Below are 24,187 nucleotides of genomic sequence, written 5' to 3'. Positions count from 1 at the left end.
TATATCCGCCTTTCCAATGAAAAAATAATAAAAATAAATCTTTTAAAAAAAAAAAAGAAGACCCGAGGTAATAGAGTGGCGGAGAGGAACGCACCCACCTAAAGGTATTCAAATTTCACCATGCCCATCAAAGGAGACTTGAATAAAAAAATTCTGTCTCCAGGGAGCTGCAGTTTGGGTGAATATAGGTTACAAAACACTGCTTTAATTCAGCCTTGAAGCATTCAGAGAGGCTTGGAAGTAGAACATTTCCAAAAGCCTTTGGCTTCCAACAGCTGCTATGACTAGGGTATTCATGTAAGTTTTCATCTAAAGGGGACACGTGAGAAATGAAGGGCATAGTGTTAATAATTATACCAGGGCAAAGGGAAAACCCGGTGGAATTTATGGCCTGTATGATCATAAAATCGCTCATGATCCCTGCTGACCTTAAATAAACATCAGATAAAAGTGATAAGTGTGCTTCTTGTTTTACATTTAGGACAAAATCTATAGGAAAAGTCAGGAATTATAATCACCATGAAAAAAGAAGAAACACAGAATAATCATTACACACACACACACACACACACACACACATGAGGAATTGGAGTTTTACAGGGAAAGTTCCACAGAGGATATAGCTACAGCTGGTGTGCATCAGGAAGAACTCCACCAGGTTCAGGAATAGTGTGGAAAGCAGAATGAAGTTCAGAAAGGAAGTTCCTGGGGACAGTGCAGTGGAGTAACAAGTTAAGCTTCTGCTACAGTACTAGCATCCTATGTGGTGACAAGTTGTGTCCTCGGTGCTACATATCCCAATCCAGCTCCTTGCTGATGTACCTGGGAGGGTGGTGGAGGTTGGCCCAAGTGCTTGTACTTGTACACTTGTCTGTGCACCTATGTGGGAGACCCAGAGGAAGCTCCTGGCTTCGGCTTTGGACTGGCTCAATGTTTGCCATTGTGGTCATGTGGGAAAACCAACAGAAGGAAAATCTCCATTTTCCTTAGTTTCTCCATCACTCTCTTTGTAACTGTCTCAAAGATAAGTAAACTAAATCTTCAAGCAAATTAAAAGAAGCTAAAACAAAGACAGAAAGGAAGTTCCTTGTGTCTTCCACTTGACTGAGAATCTCTCAAGAGAGGAATGGTTTATGATGGTTATTGTATCTCCCATGTTTTCAAAAGATCCTTCAAAGAGGAGCCACATTACCTGCAGTAGATCTAATTTCCCACCTCCCTGGCATGTTTCTCTGTCTGGGTTTGGCTCCACCTGTAGGAGATGCCCAAAACCTTGCCACTCAACCATTCCAGCCTCATCCTAATGTGGCTGGAAAGTTCTGTGTGACTGGATTTTATTGCCCTGGCCCTTCTGATCCAGTCACCGGCGTTATATTCAACCAGTCCAAGGTTCAATATCACTTAATCTATTTATAATCAGCAAATATGCTTTCTAAGTAGTCATTTTTTCCCTAAGAAGTGACTGGAGAGGATTGTCCTTCTGATTTCCCTCTACAGAATGTTCACTGGGTTGAAAATCTTACTCCTTTGAATCACTTTTTTCTCTCTCTTCTTTTCCTCCCACTTTGCTCCCATGGTTGATTGACAGACTCTTTGATTTTCTGCCTGCTCTTGTTCCTTCTCCCTTTGGATTTGGTGCCCACTGCCAATTTATAGCAATCCTACAGACAGGATCAGCCTGGATGCTCTGCCATGGCCAGCCAAAGGGTTTCGACGAACTTAGAAAAGGAAGTGACCTGCCGCATCTGCCTGGACATTCTGCAATACCCTGTCATCCTTGAGTGTGGGCACAACTTCTGCAATTTTTGCATCACTCCGCCTCAGGAAGGTTCTAGGTATCACATCAAATGTCCCCTCTGCAAAGCTTATATGAAGGCCACATATGTGCCCAAATGGCTGTTTGCACATACGAAAGAGAAATTTCGAGGTATGGATTCCTCAGAGAGGAAGCAGAAAGAAAAGGAGCTGAGATGTCCAAAGCATGGGGAGAAGCTGCACTATGTCTGTGAAGCAGATGGGCAATTCCTCTGTGTGGTGTGTCATGACTCGAAGGAGCACAAACTACATGAATCCAGACTGATAGAAGAAGCTGTCGAGCATCATCAGGTAGGCATGGGGACTCCCCATTGCTGATGGGAGTTTGATGGAGCTCTGCAAACTGTTGTCTCCTTAATGTGGGTTTGTTCTCTGTGACTCCTGCAGGTTCTACCTAGCCAGGTCCACTGAACTCCTGGTTCTAATCTAAGAACTGCTGTCCTGGCCAACAAGGGAATAGTGGAGGATGGAAAAAAACAGAGAAGGAGAGACAGACAGGGAAAGATTTTCCATCCACTGGTTCACTCCCCAAATGCAGCACCAGTCCTAACTGAGCCAATCTGAAGCCAGGACTCAGGAACTTCCTGTAGGTCTCCAAGTTAGGTGCTGGGTCCCAATGCTTTGGCCCATCATCTGCTGCTTTCTAGAACAGAAGCAGGGAGCCGGATGGGAAGGGAACAAGCTAGGACACAAACTGAGACCCATATAGGATATTTTTGCTTGCAAAGGGAGGATTAACCAACCATCATGTCGGCCCCACACAGATTTTAAAAAGCAGAATTATTTATTGTTATTTTAAAGGTAGATAAGCAGAGAGAATGAGAAAAAGATGATCCATGAACTGGCTCATTTCCCAAATGGTTGTAATTGCTAGAGCTGAGCTAATCCTAAGCTAGGAGCCAGGAGACACTTCCAGGTCTCCCATATGGGTGCAGAGTCGCAAGGACTTAGGTCATCCTCTTCTGCTTTCCTAGACCATAACAGAGAACTGGATTGGAAGCACAGCAACCAGGACATGAACCTGCACTTATATGGGATGCTGTCACTTGAATGGGGAGGATTAGCCTCTGGAGCCATGTATTGGCCCCAAGACACAGGAATCTGATTCAGAAGATATGGACTCCACGTTGGGGTCTGTAAGACATTATCGTGTCACATGTAGTTTGACATCAAGGAGCATCCACTTCCCTTTCCCCCATTAACTGCCCCCAGCAGACAAAGGAGAAAAAAGAGTTGAAATATAGTTCCCATTCCCCTCTTCCTGTAACCTGACCCTTCCCACCCTATTCAGAGATGCACATAAGTAATAATCCCTCTCAACTATGTAAGCGATATTAAACATAAGAAAAAAATATAAAATAAAAAATATTGGGCTCAAATTTGGATTTTAATTTGATTGTGCAACTTTTAAGAGATCGTTTTGGTTTTCTGAGCCTCAAATGCCTTAGCTTTCAAATCAAACTTACATCTTTTTTTTTTTTTTAAAGTTTATTCATTTAAAAGGTATATTGAGAGAGACAGAGAGACAGATAGACAGAGACAGAAAAAGGTCTTCCATCTTCACTCTACCAACAGTTGAACGGCTGAAGCTGAGACAGTCACAAATGAGAGCGATAGGTTCTTCCTGGTCGTTTACACAGATGCAAGAACCCAAGGAGTTGCGCCATCCTTCATTGCTTTTCCAGCCCAATAGCAGCAGACCCCAAATTTACCACTTGAACTGTTGGTAGAAAAGGTGAGGGATGGTTTGGGGGAAGTTCTTTGACAGTCTTCAAGCACCATCCTAACATTACTCTAAAGAGGCATAGCAATCCTCTTCTCTTTTAGGTCACATAGGTTCATATTTCTCCCATCCCTGAAGCTCAAGAAAGGGGCTTGAATTAACACTTACACCCAAAACTCCCTGGAGCTCTGTATCTGCTTTCTGGAGAGAACAGATGGCTTTATGAGCCCCAGAGAAATCCAGGCAGAGCCTTGACTGAAGGTCACTCGCCCCACAGGAGCAGATCCAGTTTCATGTGGCAATCTTGGAGCAAAACGAGCAGGAACTGGTACACATGAAGGCTCAAGTTGACAAGAAGACCAATCACTTCCTGGTAAGGAAAAAACCCACCTTATGTTATTTTGGTTTGGTGTGTTAAATGAAAAAATTAAAAACTACATGAAAGCAGATGAAAATTGAACAACCTTTGGAAAAAAAGTTTTAGGCAAATTCTGAAACAAAAATGATAATTTAAATGATAGCAGAATGTGGCAGTGAGCACAAAAGAAGTGTTTTTATTAAAAAAAAAAAAAATTAGGGCCTCAGCACAGTGGCCTAGCGGCTAAGGTCCCTGACTTGAGAGCACTGGGATCCCATATGGGCACTGGTTCTAATCCCGGCAGCTCCACTTCCCTTCCAGCTCCCTGCTTGTGGCCTGGAAAGCAGTTTAGGACAGCCCAAGGCTATAGGACCCTGCACTTGCATGTGAGACCTGGAAGAGGTTCCTGATTCCCAGCTTCGGATCCACGCAGCACCGGCCATTGCACTCACTTGGGGAGTGAATCATCAGACAGAAGATCTTTCTGTCTCTCCTCCTCTCTGCATATCTGACTTTGTAATAAAAAAATAAATAAGTCTTAAAAAAAAATGAAGACTTGAAAGTTAGAGTAACAGTGAGAGTGTCAGAGGAGAGATAGAGTTTCCAATCATTGGTTCACTTTCCAATGGCCTCAATGGTGAGGAGGTGGTCCAGGCAGAAGCCAGGAACTCCAAACTTCATCCAGGTCTCCCATGCAGTGGCAGGAGCCCAGAGTTTGGGCTATTTTCTCTCATCTTCAGGGTGCATTGGCAAGAACTGGTCTGAATGAGAGTAACCTGTGCTTGAACCAGCACTTGAATATGAGATGTTTTCATTGCAAACAATATCTTAATGGGCTGCACCATGACACTGCCATGGGAAGTGCTTTTAAATGTGTGTTATTGCGGTCTACATCATGGTGCAGTGTGTTAATCTTCCTGCTTTGATACCAGCATTCCATATGAGTACTTGTTTGAGATGCAGCTGCTTTATTTCTAATCCAGATCCCTGCCTATGCACCTGTGAAAGTAGCAGCAGAAGATAAAAGAGCTTGTGCCTCTGAACCCATGTAGAAGATTTGGGTGGAGGTCCTGGCTGCTGGTTTCAATGTGGCCCACTTAAGCTTATTGTGTGAATTCAGAGAGTGAATCAGCAAAGAAAAGATATCTCTCCCTCCCTCTCTCTCGCTCTCCATCTCTCTCTCAAATTTGTTCTCGGTCAGCAATGTGGTGGTACAGACTACAGGCTACAGACAGAATTGGAATGACAGAGAATTATTAGGAACACGGTGAGACACAGGGAGCAGATTCCAGGAAAAGATAGGTCAGGCAGTTGGCATGGCAGTACCTGGAGACCCCTGTACATGAGGTAGCAGGAGCAATGGTGGAGCGGTGTTGCAGTGATAGGATAGTGCACCAGAAGCCATAGAGCAGTGATCTGGACTCAGACCATCTGGGCTCCCAGCGGGAGCCAGAGATTCAGTAGTGTCCACAGCATCTGTGGCAGCCAGGTGGGAATTGGAGTTGACCAGGAACTTAAGAGGTGAGTACAGACAAAGAACTGCCCATCCTGCTGATGTGTCTGACCCAATAATAAGCAGAGAGGGAGCAGTGGACTCCAAGGCAAAGTTCAGGAATGGGGTAGATCTCACATCACAGACTCAGTAGTGCCAGAAAGGACACCATTTTGTGTAGTAGCGCAAAGAGTGTGGATTTGAAGGGATTGTCTGGAGGGGGCTCATGTCTAGCTAATTGCACTGAACTTATGCCATAAGGAAAACAGTGCCAGCTTTGCATCCTGCAGGGTCTGTGTGGTACCTGGATCTGACAGCCAGCAACTCCAGAACTTCATCATTGTCCTGTCAAGCATCAATTTGCTCAGAGGAACAGACTGAGAGGGGAAGAGTAGGAGGAGCAGAGGTAACTGCACCTGTGCTAAATCAGTAGCGAACAGGTGCAGTTTTTACAGGACCAGAATCTAGGGGATTGCTGGGACAGCAGCTGACCTATCCAAACACTAAACTGGGAGCAAACTCACTTTCAGCTTAGTGCATTGTGCAGGTCCCTTGGATAAAATAGTTCCATTGTGGCACTCTACAGGCTCCGCTCAAAATAGTTTCAGGTGGCCCTCAGACTTAACGGCCAGCAGTTGTCAGTAAATCAGCACTGCCAATAATACAGTTTTTTAGGACAATTGGTGTTTTCCTACTCTAGGGCACTGACTGAATTATAAAACCAAGTTGTAGACCCTTCAAATTCGCACGCACTACTGTTCTTGTTAGAAACTACTAACAAGAACAGCAGTGACCAAAGGTGAAAGGAGAGACAAAGGCACAATGAATATTACTGAAGACACTCCGGCAAAGGAACAAAAGCCTCCACAACCCTCAGAGTTAACTCAGGAAGACACTGAGAAAATGGGGGATATAGAATTCAGAATACTTGTTATAAAACTTCTAGTCAACAGGGCCCGGCGCGGTGGCGCAAGTGGCTAAAGGTCCTCGCCTCGCATGCCCGGGATCCCATATGGGCGCCGGTTCTAATCCCGGCAGCCCCGCTTCCCTTCCAGCTCCCTGCCTGTGGCCTGGGAAAGCAGTCGAGGACGGCCCAAAGCTTTGGGAACCTGCACCCGCGTGGGAGACCCGGAAGAGGCTCCTGGCTTCGGACTGGCATAGTATCGGCCCGTTGCGCTCACTTGGGGAGTGAATCATCGGACGGAAGATCTTCCTCTCTCCTCTCCTCTCTGTATATCCGCCTTGCCAATTAAAAAATAATAAAAATAAATCTTTAAAAAAAAAAAAAAAACTTCTAGTCAACAATAAGAAGCACATACAAGGTTCAAAGAATTTAAGAAATATATTAAACACAGGAAATAGCAGCAATGAATCAAATGAAAGCTAATATATTAGAAATTAATAACACAATGAAGCAAATTAAAAATAGAGTGGAAAGTCTAAATAACAGAATGAATGAAGCAGAAGAATTTCAGAGTTGGAAGGTAATTCCTGTCACCGGGGGAAACAAACAAAAACCTGGAAGAAGAGCTGGGTCAAGGTAAACAAACAAACAAAAAAAAACAGTATAAAATAATTAAAAGATATGATTAAAAGGTCCAACATAAAAGTTATGGGGCTCCAGAAGGTGCAGAAAGAGAAGCTAGGGTTAAAAGAATATTCAATGAAATAATAAACAATAACTTCCGCAATGTGGAGAAAGAGTTAGGAAACAGCACCAAGGAAGTGCACAAAACTCCCAACAGAGTTAATCAAAAGTGAAATTCACCATGACACATGATAATCAAGCTCTCCTAAGGAAAAGATCCTTAAATTTATATGTGAAAAAAAATCAAGTGATTTCTAGAGGAACGCCAATCAAACAGAGAGCTGACCTCTCAGAGAACATGCTACAGGCCAGAAAAGAAAGGAATGACATATTCCAGATTCTAAAAACAAAAATATTGACTGCACAGAATACTGTGAAGAACCAGAAAAGTTCTGCTTTGTCTTTGAAAATGAAATAAAATTCTTCCACAGTAAGAAAAAATTCCCAGAATTTGCCGCTTCTAAAACTGCTCTACAAATGATAGTCAAAGATGTCCTCTTGAAAGAGAAAAGGAATAGCAACTACCAAAATCAAAGCAAATGTTGAGAACATCCCAGTCAAAGGCCAACAGAAGACTAAATCAATGAACAACCCATTACTAAAATGATAAGACCAAATGGCCACCTATCCACATTAGTATTGAATGTAAATGGATTAAACTGATCAATCAAATGCCATAGATTAGAGGACTGAATCAAAAAGCAAAACTCATTTATTTGTTGCTTACAGGAGATACATATCACCAACAAAGATAAGTGGAAATTGATAGTGAAAGGAAGCAAAAAGATATTCCAAGCTAATGGTAAGGAAAAACAAAGAGGTGTAGCTATTCTTATATCAGATGTTATAGACTTTGATTTGAAAAACATTGTAAAAGATGAAGAAGGACACCACACAATGATCAAAGGATCCATTCAGCAAGAAGATATCATTATAATAAATGTATATATATGAAATGACAACCCATCCTGTGATGTGAAACAAATATCAATGGTTGTAAAAGGAGAAATAGACTCCAATACATAGTGGTGGACATTAATAACTCCTCTAACATCATGCATATCAACGATTTAGAAACTCAGCAAGAAACAACAGAACTTAGTTGGTCTAGTGAACTTGTCATCCCACAGAAAATAGATTATTTCATCAGTACATGGTACCTCCCACAGAAATGACCATATTATATTCCACAAAACAAGCCTCAGAAAATTTTTAAAAATCAAAAATACATCATGCATTTTCTCAGACCATCATGAAGTCAAGCTAGAGACCAAGAAGTCGAAAGACCTAGGAAGACATGCAAATACATGGAGCCTGAATAACAGGCAAATGAATGAGAAATAGGTTAGAGAGGAAATCAAAGGGAACATTAAAAATTGGTTGAAATAAGTGAAGGCATCAATTCAACATACCAAAACCTATAGGATGCAATCAAGGCAATGTTAAGAGGAAAGTTCATCTCAATCAATGCTTACTTTAAGAAACTAGAAAAGCAACTAGTAAATGAACTAAGCTTCCAGTTGGAAGGATTAGAAAAATAATAGCAAAGCAATACAAAGACTAGTAGAAAAAAAAAATAATGGGGGAAATACACAAAATAGAGAGCAAAAGAACAATACGTAAGTTCTATGAATCAAAGAGCTGGTTACCTGGTTCTTTGAGAAAATCCACAAAATAGATTCCCCACTATGTCAACTAATCAAACAAAAGAGGGAGAAAATGTGCATCAATAACATAAGAGACAAAAAAGGAAATACAAAACTGATATCTCTGAAATTAAAAAACTCATCAGGAACTATTACAAGTAACCACATGAGAACAAATCAGAAGACCTAGAAGAGATGGATAGGCTTTGGACACATACAATCCAACAAAACTGCATCAAGAAGCAATTAATAATCTAAATAGACTTATAACATGGACTGAGATTGAATCAGTAATCAAACCCTCCCAACCAAGAAAAGTTCGAGACCAAAGGGCTTCACTGCTGAAATCTACCAAACATTTCAAAAGGAACTTGCTCCAATTCTCCACAAGCTTTTCCAAAAAACAAAGAGAGAGGCAATTCTCCTAAACACTTTCTATGATGCCAATATCACCATAATACCAAAGTCAGACAGAGAAAAAAACAAAACAGAATAAGAGAACTACAGACTGAAATCCTCGATGAACATAGATGCAAGGATCCTCAACAAAATACCAGCCAACAGTATCCAACAGCACATCCGGCAGATCATTCATCCAGAGCAGGTGGGATTTATCCCAAGCATGCAGGGATGGTTCAACATTCTCACAGCAAAAACTGACTCACCACATCAACAATTGAAAAATAGAAACCATATGATCCTCTCAACAGATGCAGAGAAAGTGTTTGGTAAAATTCAACACCACTTCATGCTAAAAATCCTAAGCAAGATAGGCATAGAAAGAACATTCTGTAACACAAAGCAATATACGAAAAAACCAACTCCAGCAATGTGCTAAATGGAAGATTGGAAGCTTTTCCACTAAGATCTGAAACTAGATAGGGATGTCACTGTTATAACTACTCTTCAATATAGTATTGGAAGTCTTTGCCACAGCAAGAAAAAGGAATTAAAGGAATCCAAATTTGAAATGAGGAACTGACATCATCTCTATCTGTAGACATACGATTGTTTAAATAGGAGAACCAAAAACTCAGTCAAGAGATTATTGGAACTCACAAGAGACATTGACAGGGTAGCAGGATACAAAATTAATGAGTGCAAGGCAAGGGTACTAGTGTACAGAAATAATTCCATGGCTGAGAAGAAATTTGTACGTACAATCTCCACTAAATACCTAGGAATTAAACTAAATATGTTAAAGACGTCTATGGTGAAAGTTATATAGCCCTAAAAAGAGAAAGAGAAGAACACATTGAGAGATGGAGAAACTTACCATGTGCCTGGATTGCAAGATCAATATCATCAAATGTCCATATTACTAAAAGTAATAAAAAGATTCAATGCAATACCAATCAAAATACCAACAATATTCTTCTCAGAAATAGAAAAGATGATACAAAAGTTAATTTGGAACCACAAAAGATCACAAATAGTCAAAGCTGCCATGAAGAATGAAAATCAAGCTGGAGGAATCACAATTCCAGACCTCAAGACATACTACAGAGCAGTGGCCATCAAACCAGTCTGGTACTGGTACAGACACAGAGAAGTCAATGGAACAGAATAGAAACACCAGAAGGGAGCCCACACATGTATAGCCAACTAATCTTTGACAAGAAAGTTGAAAACAGTTCAGGAAAAATCTTGGTCTCTTCAACAAATGCTTTTGGGATAACTGGATAGCAGCTTGCAGAATTATGAAGCAAGACCCGCACCTGTCACACTATACAAAAATCTGCTCTAAATGGATCAAGGACCTAAATCTACACCCAGAAATCATTAAACTACTAAAGAAAACCATAGGAAGCAATCTCAAAGATATAGGAATAGGGAAAGACTTTTTGTAAAAGACGACAAAATTACAGACAGTCAAAGACAAAATAAACAAATGTAACTACATCAAACTAAAAACTTCTGTACAGCAAAGGAAATACTTAATAATTAAGTGAATCAGGACCAATTGAATGGGAGAAAAATCTTTCTACACTACACAAGTGATAGAGGACTGATTACCAGTATTTTCAAAGAGCTTCAGAAATCCAGGGATAGTTACAAAAACAAAAACTCTGTGAAGAAATGGTGCAAATAAATGAACAACATTTTTCAAAAATGAACAGATTCACATGGTGAACAGATAGATGAAAAGATGCTCAGGATCCCCAGATGTAACTCTAGTGAAGCAGGCCTACATCCAGAACTCAACTAATAACCCCTTCTGGCATTGATGCATGTAGAAAGGCACCCTCATTCACTGCTGGCGGGAGTGTAGCTAGTACAACCACAGCAGAAAATTGTATGGAGAGTGCTTGGAGAATTACAAATAAGTGTACTATATGCCCCAGCTATCCTGCTCCTAGGAATATACGCAAAGGAATGAAATCTGCATGTGAGAAGGGAATCTGTTATCCTATATTCAGAGCAGTACAATCTACAATAGCAAATACATGGGAACAACCCAGATATTTGTCTATTGTACTAATATGGGGAAAAGCAGTCTGGAGGTGAAAGTCTGGGAAGGTGACAGGGAAATCCCAGAAACTATGAAATTGCACTATAAATTTCAAAACTAAAAAAAAAAAAAAAGAAGTTTGTTTTCCCCTCAATTCTGTACTCTGTTCTACATCGGTACTCAGTGTAATCAAATACAAAAATTAAAATGGAATAACATCACATGAAGGGCAGTTGAGAACACCTCTTCTCTGTGTCCCTGTTATTGTACCAAGGCCCAGGTGCATGTTGAGAAACAACGGATCCACACGGAATTCACGCACCTGCAGCAGGTGCTGGAGGAGAATAAGAACTTTCTCCTATCCAACATCGAGCAGCAGGCTCAGCATGGAGTCAAGGAGTGTGAGCACTACAACGCTGCCACCCAGGCACTGCTCACCTCACTCAAGGATCTCAAGGATTCCCTGAAGGCCAAGGAGCAGATGCTACCCAGACAGCTGCTGCAGGTGAGTTGCTCAGGGGGTGGAATCACTGCAAAGCAGAGCTCAAGGCTTGTGTCTGGCCAGCACACCTGTGCCTGGCAGAATCCTCAACACTACCTCTAGGGCCGCACCATCCAGCAGAAAGAGTTGGAATGGTAATGTGTCATTTGGAACAGTAGTATGAACCACATGTGTGACTTAGAGTAGGTAACCCACATAAATAATTCAGAAATATACTGTCAGTTACTGCCCAGCATAATTAAAAAATGTAACATGAACCACATGAATAATTTAGAAATTTGTTGCAAGTCACAGGGGAAGAGCTTCAGCATGCTCAAGGACAAGTGTTCAGTACAGTGGTTGAGAGGCCACTTGGAGAATGCACGTAACCTGTTGGTGTGCCTGGTCGAAGCCCTACCTCCACTTCCCAACTAGCTTCCTACTATTGTGGGGCCTGTGAGGAAGCAGGTGATGGGGCAAGTCCTGGGATTCAGCAACCCATGTAGGAGACCGGGACTGTGTTTCAGGCTCCTGACTGCTACTTGGCTCAGCCCTGGCTGTGTGAGCATTCAGGGAGTAAACCAGCAGATGGCACATTTCTCTATTTTCTCTTTCCTGTGATGTTCAGACAGATGGAAATTATATTTAAAAAGATTGTGTGACTGGTGCTGTGGCTTAGTGAGTTAAGATGCTGCCTGTAGCACCAGGCTTCCATATGAGTGCTGCTTCACATCTCAGCTGCATAAATTTTAGTCCAGTTCCCTACTAATGTGCTTAGGAAAGCAGCAGAGGATGGGCCAAAGCATTGGAATCCTGCACCCATGTGCGAGACACAGAAGAGGCCCTTGGTTTTAGATTAGCTCAGCTCCAGCTCTTGTAACCACTTGGGGAATAAACCAGCAGATGGAAGATATTTCCTTCTATCTCTTCTTCTCTTTGTAAACCTGCTTTCCAATAAAAGTAAATTTCCAGTTTTTCAAAAATCCATGTGATGAATAAATTGTAAGTAGATTCCAAAATATTTACCACAAAATAATTTTTTTTTCTAAATTCGTTTGTTTATTTACTTGAAAGGCAGAGCTACAGAGAGACAGGTAAAGGCAGGGAAAGAGATTTACCTGCTAGTACTGGTTCCTTCCTTAAATGGTGACAGTGGCCTGCACTGTGCCAGGCAAAAGCCAGGAGCCACTTCTGGGTTTTATAAACCATTGTTAGTTGTGCTGGTTGGAATGATTATTCTTTTCTTTCAAGAAATTTCATGCAAAGTTACTCCTATCTTTTTCCTGTCCCAGGGAATATGGCCCCCTTGCAAGTTAAGTATCAAAAAAATCTCATTAGCAAAATGTTACTCTCTTTCTGATCATCAATGGTTCTTGTTGATGTCTAACCATGATTTCCACTTTCAGCCATATCAGCACTTCTTGAAGGAGTCCCATGAGTGACAGCAGGGAAGAGAGAGAGTGAGAGAAAGAGAGAGTCTCAGAGATGTTTTCACTCCCCTGGCTTTGCCCACACCCCCTCGCCTCCTTGGCTCCTTGTGGCCTCATGGGGCAGCTGGGTGCTGAGACCATGCTGTTTGTCTTTCTCTTGCAGGACATCAAAGGCATCTTGCACAGGTATGATGACCAGCCCACATGCATGCTGCCCCTGAGTCATTCACTTATCAGTACTCAACATAGCTTCAGATACCCTCAATGTTTCCTGCTCACGAACACCCACACCCTGGGACTTTGCACTCAGGTTTAGGCTGCATGAGGAAAATCTGAGCTGAGCAAATGAGTTGGTTGTGTGAGGCCTGAGCTGTTATCCCCATTTCCTGGGGTATCCTGCAGGCCCCCTGCTCAGCTGGATGCCTCCCAGTCCCCTCTCCCTGCCCCACTGCTTTTCTCCTATTCCCTTCATGTCCAAGTCTCCTTGGGCAGCTTCTCACGTCAGCCTATCATCAGTGATGGCTTTGTGACTCAACGCTCCCTAGTCCTTGATGTCCACTGCCACTCCCACTGCTGTGATTCCATCCCCACAAGGCTGGGCCCAAAGGACCGGACTCCCCACCCAGTTCTGTCTTGTTCTCCTAGGAGTGAAGAGTTTCAGGTTCAGCTTCACAGCAAAACCCCAATTCCTCTGGACCTTGATCAACAACTCAATGAAGCAAAGTCCAGACATGACTCTGTGATTGACACCCTGAGGAAATGTGGAGGTAAGAAAGAGGCTGAAAGGGTCTCTGTTCCCCACCTGGAAGAGTCTCTCCTGTCAGTGGCTATCATGGATGGCACCCTTCCCCTGCCAGGGTCTATGAGCCTGGCCATGCCTGCCTCAAGCATTTCTCCCATGCTCTGTTCCACATGGTACTAGTCTACACTCACCCCTCATCAATTCTTGTATTAACCCCCTGGCCTAGGGCAGTGACTGCGGGCAGAGGGGCAGTATTCTGCCTCCCCAGGGCTTGCAGACTCTATGATCTCTGGCCCATGTTTGTTTGTTTGTTTGTTTCTCTGATGCATATTGCTACTTCTGACTACAGAAAATGCATTCATAATTGATGATGTTTTAGAGATTCTGTCTTGCACGAAAACAGATCAGCCAGGACAGAAGTGCAAAGTTGGGTACTGAATGAGAAATTCATTAAGAAGTACTCTTGATTTACAACCAGGAAAAAGGGTTGGTATTTGTAGGGATGCCCTTCAGTGTGAAGGCCTTGTGTGTTTAACTGAGAGTAAGGTGGCTGAATGGAGTCTTCTTCCTAGGACCAGCATAAGAGCTTCCCCTCCCCCAAGTCTTCCATGCACTAAATGCAAAAGGAAGATGAGGGTAATGCCCCCAGTAACAACCCCCTTCCCCATTTATCCATGAATCTCCACTTTCTTTCTTTTGTTGTTAAATTTTTAATGAATTATTAATGATTTCAATGCTTGGTAAGTGTTTCAAAAGACAGAGCAAACAGGTTACAAGAGGGAAAAATAATGAGAGACAGCCCGTGTGCTGGCTCATTCTACAAATGTCTGTGGCAGCCTTGTGTGTGCTAGGGTGAAGTATAAGCCAGGAATTCTGTGTGAGTTTTCTACAGAAATGGTTGGGTTCCAAATAGTTGGACATCTTTTGCTGCCTTGCCAGGTCTTTTTCAGGGTGTTGGACTAAAGGAGTGGCAGAAATGAGCACCCAATGGAGAGGTGGCCAAATGGGATATTATGTCACAGGTGTCAGGTTTACTTGCTGTGCCACAACACTGGCTCCAATCCTGCAAACTGTAAAATTCCATGAGGCCTGGGCCTGATGCAATGGCTCAAAGGCTAAATCCTCACTTTGCAAGTGCTGGGATCCTATGTGCACGTAGATTTGTGTACTGGCTGCTCTACTTCCCATTCAGCTGGCTGTTTATGGCTTGGGAAGGCAGTAAAGGATGAGCCAAAGCCTTACAACCCTGCATCCATGTGGAAGACCCAGAGGAGATGCCTGGCTCTTGGCTTCAGATTGGCTCAGCTGCTGCTGCTGCAGCTATTTGGGGAAAGGACCAGCAGATGAAAGGCCTTTCTCTCTGTCTCTCTTCTCTGTAAAATCTGATCTGCCTTTCCAGCCACAAAAATCTTTAGTAAAAATTATATGAGGCATGTTTAAATAAATGTTCATGGAAAGTATGAATTAGAAAAAAAACTACTTCAAAATGGTTTGAATCAAAATGAACTTTTTTTTTAAAAAAAAGTGCTTTAAAAATATTTTTTGGAATGTCAGATTGTTTTAAAGATTTATTTTTATTGGAAAGTAAGACTTACAGAGAGGGACAAAGATAAAGATCCTCCATCCTCTGGTTCACTCCTCAAGTATCCACAATGTCCAGAGCTGAGTTAATCTGAGGCCCAAACCAGGAGCTTCCCTGGGTCTCCCACGCAATTGCAGGGTCCAAGGCCTAGGGACATCCTTCACTGTTTTCCCAAACCACAAGCAGAGTTGGGATGCAGAACGGCTTGAATATGAACTGGTGCCCATTAGAAATGTCAGCTCATGCAAAGTGAGGATTTTAACCACTAGGCTAATGTGCTGGGCACCCAAAATGAACTTTCTAAAAATTGTCTAAAGAACTAGCATGATGGCTCCTTTAACTAGTCGTTTGTCAGTAAGCACTGGCATCCCATATAGGTGCCAGTTCATGTCCTGCCTATTTCAGTTCCTATCCAGCTCATTGCCTTTGGCCTAGGAAAGAAGTAGAGGAAGACCCAAAGCTTTGGAATCCTGTACCCATATGGGATACCCAGAAGAATCTCATGTCTCTGGCCTTCTGATCCGCTCAGTTCTGGTTGTTGTAATGTTGTACCAATTTTTATATCCCCAGAACATCATTGAGTCTGAAGTCAGTGCAAGGCATAAAGGGAGAGAACCCCCCATTTTTATCAGCACAGGGTTCTTACACATTTCAGGCTATTAATTATACAGTCATGATTTAGCAGGCTTCTATTGGTGGGTTTGAAGAAAGCAACTTTCAAAAAGTAGGGGGTCTTATCAAACACCAGGTACTTCCTTCCTGAGCAGTGTTCTGCCTACATGACCTGCCAGGTGTCCTGCCGGGTGTCATACAGACTGTTAGGCCTGGAGTTCACACAGCCCCCGGCCAAGTAATTAAGCCAGAATCACAAAAGCAGAAAGCACCTAAGTTTTTCAGTAGCTATTTGGGAAGTGTACTTGTAGTTGAAATATCTTTTTGTCCATCTCTCCTCTTCTCTCTGAATCTGCTTTTCCAATAAAAGTTAATAAACTTGAAAAAATTGTTTAAAAGGCAGAGAATTGGGAAAAAAAAAAAGCAGCAATCTTCCATCCACTAATTCACTTCATTAAATGTCTACAATGTCTAGGACTGGCCCAGGAAAAAAAACCAGAAGTCAAGAACTCAATCTGGGTCTCCTATGTGTATGGCAGAACTTAAGTATGTGGGCAATCACCTGCACTTCCCATCGTGCCCATTAGCGGGGAATAGTGATTGGAAGCAGAGCTGGACATCAAGTGTCATAAAAGCATGTCTATCACTGCACCTGAATCTCAGTCAAATTTAACTTATAATATCATTTTTCTGTGGCTTTGTAAAATGATTTGTTTTTGTTTTTTTGAAAGGCAGAATCACAAAGAGAGAAGGAGAGGCAAGGTGAGATAGATAGTCCATCTGCGGGTTCACTCCCCAAATAGCAGCCAGCTAGAGCTAGACTGGTGGAAGCCAGGAGTCAGGAGCTTTTTCTGGGTCTCCCATGTGGGTTCAGGGGCTCAAGGTATTCAGCCATCTTTTGCTGATTTCCCACAACATAGACAGGGAGCTGGATCAGAAGTGGAGTTGCTGGTACTTGAATCTGTCCATATGGGATACACCAATGGGGCAGATTAGCCTGATACACCATAGTGCTGGTCCGCATGAATTTTTAAGTGCCACAAAATGGGTGGCTCCTCTCTCTTCAGCCTTCCCGCTACCTCATCCTTCCTTTTTCCCGGTGATCTCCCACCACTTCTATCCCGTTCCTGCGCCGTTGGAATAAATCTCCTAAGATACTTGGTTGCATCTGGTGTTTTCGGCTCACGAAACCTCCTGGCTAACTGAGCAGCTTGCAAGGATGACCATAACCACATCCTTATGATCCTGTAGTTTTGAATACATTCACTGATAGACACAGGAAAGCAGCAGACGCAATCGTGTGGCGTTGCAGTGACTGATACCCCAGCAGCATTCAGCAAGCCACGATCTAAACTCCACTGGCAGCCGGAACTCCACCAGCAGCAAGGTGGGAAGGGACATTTACCGGGCCCTCAGGAGCTCAACTCAAAGAACTGCCCATCCTGCTGGTCTGTTTGATTTGACCAAGAGAAGAGACAAAGCAGCAGGTGCCAAACAGGCAGTGCAGGGAACAGGATCAATTTAACAACCCAGTCCACCCCCTACAGCCAAACCGGGTGCCATTTTGTACCTGTGGGGAAAACAGTGAGCTATACATGTGCTGAGCTGGGAACAGACTTGCTGAGCTCAGGGCATTGCACTGAGGAAAATACTGACAGGAAAATACCACAGAATACTGACTTTGTCATTGAACAGGTCAAGATAGATCCTTGTGGCCCTCAGACCTAACAGCCAACAGGTTCTGGCAAGATCAGTACCAAGAGAGTGGCACAAGTGACTGCAAAGAAAGTATCAAGGTACCAACTGCAATAAGTAAAATTGAACTGTAGATTTGTGGGTAATCCAGCTTAGAAACCTACCCCAAAAAGAAGAATCTGATAACCAGAAGCACAATGACCCAGGGCAAAAGAAACAGTGGCACAATGAATGTTACTGAAGACTCCCCTGCAAAGCAGCAAAACACTTTGCCAACCTCAGAGTTCACTGAGGAAGACATCGAGAAAATGGGAGATAAAGAATTGAAAATACTTATTATAAAGCTACTTATCAATAATGAGAAGTACATGAAGCAGGCACTCAAGGAATTCAAGGATTATGTTACACAGCAAGTAACAGCAGTGAAGCAAATGAAGGCTGATGATACATCAGAAATGAAGAATACAATGGAGCAAATTAAAAGTACAGCGGGCAGTCTCCAACATAGAATGAAGGAGGCAGAAGAAAGACTCTCAACATTAGAAGATAATTCCTGTCACCAGGGGGAAAAAAACAAAAAGCTGGAAGCAGAGCTGGATCAGACCCAAAAAAGTATTCAAGAACTGAAAGACACTATTAAAAGGCCAAATATAAGAGGTATGGGAGTCCCAGAAGGTGCAGAAAGAGAAGCCTGGATTGAGGGTGTATTCAATGAAATGCTAAGGAAAAATTTCCCTAATTTGCAGAAAGAATTGGGAAACAAGATGCAGGAGGGGCACAGAACTCCCAACAGGCTTGATCAAAAGTGATCTTCACCACGACACATGATCATCAAGCTCTCTTCAATTGAACATAAGGAAAAGATCCTTAGATGTACACGGGACAAAAATCAATTGACATATAAAGGATTGCCAATTAAGCTCACAGGAGACTTCTCACAGGAAACTCTACAGGCAAGAAGAGAATGGAGTGACATAGTCCAGATTCTAAAAGCAAAAGATTGTTGGCCTAGGATAACGTACCCAGCAAAACTTTCCTTTGTCTTTGAAAATGAGATACAATTCTTCCACAGTAATCAAAAGTTAAAAGAATATGCCTCTTCCAAACCTGCCCTACAAATGATACTTCAAGATGTTCTTTTGACAGAGAAAAGGAATAGCACCAAGTAAAACCAAAGGCAAATGGGAAGAACATCCCAGTCAAATAACAACAGAAGACTAAGCCAATGAACAACCCATTCCTAAAATGACAGGACCAAATTACTACCCATTCATACTAACCCTGAATGTAACTGGGTTAAACTCATCAATCAAATGTTATAGATTAGTGAACTGGATTTTCCCCCCATTTTTAAAATTTTATTTTTGACAATCTTTACACAGTTAATTTGGGCACAAGGGTTCAAGGGCTACAGGAAAGTGGGTAAGACTATCATTTCCACATATTTTCCCCAATATCTGGGGTAAATGGGGAGGTAAAGGGAGAAGCCCCACCCAGTCTGCCTCCCATCCAAGGTCCCCAATGTGGGGCATGCTCTAAGGGTCTTGCTCAAGTGGCTTTGATAGTTCAACATTTTGAATTGCTGCCAATCTCGCCATTCCAAGCACAAAGAAATCACTGCAGAATTCATTGGTTGACATATCTTGGAGTCTCCATTTACCCTGTTTTTCACTGCCAACATATGGCTGGGGTAGTTTATTGATTTGTCCTCTTGTCTTTTCATGGTTAGGGATCTGAGTCTGGCAGCTCAATTGAGGTGAACCCAGACCTTGTGTGTACCTGCAAGTACGGGGCCTGGTACAGTCCATCCCCCAATAAGCTGGTGGTTGCAATTGCTGGGTCAGTTCTGTTTCCAGCCCCATCTTCCACTCAAGGGGTGTTGCAGTCCAGCCTGATTCTGCCCAGCACACACATGGCCCTCACATAAACCAGTGGGAGCTGCAACCTAGTTGCAGCGACCCATAATGTGAACCGGATTTAAAAAAAAAACAAAACCAAAACCCATCTATTGCCTACAGGAGACATCTCACCAACAAAGATTAGCGGAAACTGTATCATGGATTGTGATTTTTTTTTTTAAGTTTAATCTCTTCAAATAGATAATACAGTAGCATCATTTTCTTCAAGAAGGTTCTTGATTTTCTTCAGTGACACATTATTTAGCATGTTATTTAACTTCATGGCATTGTTAATTTCTTTTTTCTTCCTGTTTTTGTTTTGTGGCTTTTCATTTAAGGGGATGTATAGTAATAGTAATAAAGACTCTCATATTTGGTAGCATGTTATTTAACTTCATGGCATTGTAAATTTCTATTTTTCTTCCTGTTGCTGATTTTGTATTGTGATTTTTCACTTAAGGGGATGTATAGTAACTGTGTAATGGAAAGTTGTCATATCCAGATGTGAGAATACAATGCGGTACGCATCTCTACTTCCAGACCAGAAATGGACTCTCAGTGAAACGTGACAATAGAAAGCTGGACTCTGCCATTGTCCATACCCTTAATAATGGACATATGACTGTTTATAAAGAACTATAGTATAGTAATAATGTAGGGGAACTTTGCGCGGAAGAAGGGAATTGGAGGGGGTGTGGGAAATCCCAGAGCCTATGGAACTGTATCATAAAATGATACTACTAATAATAAAGAAGGCTATGAAATAAAAGTAAATGGGTGGCTCCTGTTTCCAGGTCAAATCAGATGTCCCTGGACAGTTCTGGCCTGTGAAGATACTTTAGGTTAGCAGGGCAGCAAGCCTGGGAGTCTCACATGTACTGAGAATATGAGAGACAACTCCAGCTTACTGCTCCCAGGGGTTTCACATCAGGGCCTTGTGATGCCACCCTGGACTCTTTGCTCAGCTTCCACAGACTCTCATGCCTTCTGTTCTCCACCCCCAGAGCAGCTCCAGGCTAACAGGCAGAAACACCAAGGCAAAACCCTCCAAGACAAGAGTACAACCCACAGGCAGAGCGGTAAGTGGAGGTGCAGAGCTACTTCCTGGCCCTGGGAAAGAGTGAGAGCCCCAAAGATGAAAGAAGAGAATTCTCCCACAAAGGAAGAAAGAGCAGACCTAGGGGAATTTTTTATACTTTTAGTCCCAGGAAACTCACAGTCACTCAAAAGCATTCCAAACTAATAAAAAATATCATCAATTAGTGTCCTCCCTGCTCATAGTCAGGAAGGACAAGAATGGGTCTAGATAGGGTGGACCCAGGGCCTTCTCTGCCATCTTCGCTGCCCTGCTGGGCAATACCCATACTCCTGGGAGAGGTTTCCATTGGGAGGGACTCTGACTGGGTGGGTATTCAGTATTTCCCACTCCCAGGCCCCAGTGGCACAGGCCAACAATGACCCTCTCCTACTGAACCTGAGGCTCACTGAAAGGTTTTCACACTTCCGTTGGGGGCTGCAGTAGTGCGCCCTGGAAATCTCTGGCAGCAGTTATTCCTGATTGGCAGGGTGGGCGTGGCTGCATTGCTTTAGCATATCTTGCAGCCTCTGAGTTTAAGCATGAAATCTAGCTTTCCTTCTCCTACTCCCAGGGTGCCTGCTTCAGAAAAATAATCCTATTGCAGACAGAAGTTCACAGCCTGAGCCAGCAACCCCAGATAGGAGTCTAGTCTTAAACACAGCAGACTGGCAGTGGGCCTTGAAGAGAGATACAAAGCCAGTGGGTGTTCCAAGGTGGACACAGCCTGCAGAGGGAGCTGCGGGCTTCTGTCCTCACCCTCACCACAACTGCTGGGACCAATGTCTGTTCTCAGTGCCAACTTGAGGTGGAGAGGAAAGGGAAAGAACAGAAAACAGGTGTGATGAGCAGAGGGAAGAGGCGAGTGGAGGAGGGGACACGGTGGCCTCCACAGGCCTTGGAAGAAGTGTCAGGTGGCACAGGTGGACTGGGTAGACATGAGGTGTGGTGTGTGTTGGGGGAAGACAAGCCCTCCTCTGTCCTTGACCACATTGCACCACCTGTGGGAAGTAGCAGACCTGGAATGAGCTGCTTGAGGTTGTGCAGGCAGTGGGGGGATTCCTGCCCTCTTGCTCCCACTGACCTGGCTCTTCTTTCCTTCTCTGTCAAAGGTGACCCAACAGCCAACCCGGGATCCTCAACCTTCCACACCCCAGCTCAATTCCAGCCCAAGATGAACGTTGATGAGCCAGAACTGAAGCTGCCAGGAAGCAGAGTCTCTCCTGCCTGTGTTCCAGGTAACAGCCGAGTCACTAACACCTGGGACACCAGGAGTCACCATGGTCCCGTGAGCACTGCTGAGCTCCAGCAGGTACTGAGTGAGTGTCGGGAGTGATCCAGTACTCTGTCTTGAGGGTTGCTAAGGGAAGGGTCTGGGCTCCTGGGATTGGGTTTCAGGGTGGTGACAGGGTTTTTGATGACTCCCAGGAGGGAAGGACTTATTCTTAGTGGAAGCCACAATCGCACTGGCCTTCTGGCCCTCGCATGGTGTCTGGTGCCCTTTAGTGGACATACAAGGTCCCTGCTGTTGTACCCACTCCCTTTCCCTCCTACAGAATGGAAGTCCAGGCAGGAGTTAAGGCCTGCGTGGTCACAGATCACAAAACACATCTCCATGGGCTTGACAAACATGATAAAATCTTCTCAATTGTGACTTGATCCAGGGGTACACCTGTTTCTCCTCCTCTTCCCACAGCCCCTGTGATCTTCGATGTTGACTCGGCCCACCCTGACCTCAGCTTTTCCCAGGATCTGAAAACGGTGACAATGAATGTGATCTCTTGGAACTACTGGATATTTCCAGTAGGGCAGCAGCGCTTCTACCCATTCCCTTGCGTTCTGGGCTCTCCAGGCTTCTCCACTGGCAGACATACCTGGGAGGTGGAGCTCAGTGGGCCAAGGGGTCCAGCCGGCGTCGTGGGCGTGGCTTGGGAACAAGTGCAAAGGCAGGGCAGCCTGACCTTCGAGCCCACAAGTGGCTTCTGGGTTCTGCGCATCACCAGATTCCAGTGCCAGGCAATCACTGGGAGAGATTCGTGGGAGGACCTCCCAATCTGCTCCAGGAAACTGGGTGTCTGCGTGGATCTCGAGGGCAAGGAGGTCACCTTCTATGATGCGGCCACGAAGAATCACATCTACACTTTCCAGGCCTCCTTCCCAGGAAAGATTTTTCCCTTTTTCAAGCTGCTATTACCTGACACCCATATTGCCCTGAGCCCTTAGCCTTACTCTTTAGTCATCATCTGCGACTCCTTGGGGCCACCCCCACACTGGGCGTTAGGGTTGACACCAGGTTTCCAGGATACTGAGGTATGATGTGAGTGACTCCACTCTATTTTTATCTGTTTGTTTGTTTTTAAGATTTAGCTTTTTTGGGACCTGGTCCAGTAGCCTGGTGGCTAAATCCCCAAAATCCCATATGAGTGCGTATTCCCACCCAGCTCCCTGGCCTGGGAAAGCAGTAGAGAATGACCTAAAACCTTGGGACCCTGCACCCGTGTAGGAGACCCAGAAGAAGCTGCTGGCTTCTGGCATCCGATTGGCTCAGCTCCTGCCATTGCAGCCACATGGGGAGTGAACCACCAGATGCAAGAGCTTTGTCTTTTCTTCTCTCTGTAAATTTGCCTTTCCAATAAAAATACATAAACCATTTTAAAAGGAATTTTTTAAATTGGAAAATTGGATTTTACAGAGAGAAGAAGGGACAGCTTGAGAAAGTTCTCCCATCCACGGTTCATTCCCCAAGTGGCAACTGAGCTGAGCTGAAAAGCCATGAGCCAAAAGTTTCTTCCAGATTTCCTATATGTGTGCAGAATCTGAAGGACTTTATTCATCATCAGCTGCTTTCACAGGCCATAAACAAAGAAGTAGATAGAAGTGAAGCAGCCCGGGCATAAGTTAATGACCACAGAGATGCTGGAAATTGCATACAGAGGATTATCCAATTGAGTCACCACATCAGTCCCGGTGGTCCTGTGTTAGATGTACTCCCTGTTTCAGCTCTGAATCCTGGTCCCCATCCCTGGTACACTTTCCTCAGCTCTAGGCTCTCTATCCCTCAGCTAGCAGTTCCTCTGTCTCCCCCAACGCCATTTCAATCCATTCTGAATTGAAGATGGACACATTAAGGGGAGGGATGCCAAGGTCATCAGGCTGGCCTGCACAACTCTACATGGCAAGGCTCAGAATCCAGCCATCAGCACTAGAGCTAATGTCCTCCTGCCAGGCTCTACTTTGAGATGTTTCACAGGCCCTTCCACTAGGCTCTCAACCAGCCTATCTGTAGACCTCTGCGGTCAAGCTCTTTGCTGTAACATTTCCACAGCATGTTGACCTCTTATGGTCCACCAAACAAACCCAGGAGGGCCTAAACAGGGAACCCCTGCACCCGCCCCAGGAAGAATTTATGCCCTGCTCAGTTCTCTGCAAGGTCTGGAAGTGAGCAGTAGCTGCCAGCCTCTTTGCTGTGCATCTGGCAAAATTACCTACTATCTTCCACCATTCTAATGTGAGCAGTTGCTTGCTGCCTCCTGGTAAGTGAACCTAATTTGTAAGAATCTGGAACAATTCCTCCAGCCAGGTTGAGGAGAGTTCTACC

The 24,187-nt window shown here is 43.8% G+C and overlaps 1 protein-coding gene across 1 annotated transcript; it reads left to right on the top strand.

Moving 5' to 3' along the window:
• Positions 1 to 1,692: 1,692 nt before the first annotated feature.
• Positions 1,693 to 22,812, top strand: LOC121149315 (E3 ubiquitin-protein ligase TRIM31-like). Its single transcript, XM_040969838.1, has 7 exons — positions 1,693 to 2,106; positions 3,816 to 3,911; positions 11,349 to 11,579; positions 13,149 to 13,171; positions 13,631 to 13,752; positions 20,519 to 20,593; positions 22,286 to 22,812. Exons 1-7 carry the CDS (start codon positions 1,693 to 1,695, stop codon positions 22,810 to 22,812), a joined length of 1,488 nt encoding a protein of 495 aa, XP_040825772.1.
• Positions 22,813 to 24,187: the final 1,375 nt, after the last annotated feature.

Source organism: Ochotona curzoniae, unplaced genomic scaffold (assembly GCF_017591425.1).
Source record: "Ochotona curzoniae isolate NIBS_2020 unplaced genomic scaffold, NIBS_Ocur_1.0 contig_1942, whole genome shotgun sequence".
Lineage (NCBI taxonomy): Eukaryota > Metazoa > Chordata > Mammalia > Lagomorpha > Ochotonidae > Ochotona > Ochotona curzoniae.
The sequence above is the reverse complement of the archived record's forward strand: the minus strand, read 5'-3'. Positions and strand labels throughout refer to the sequence as shown.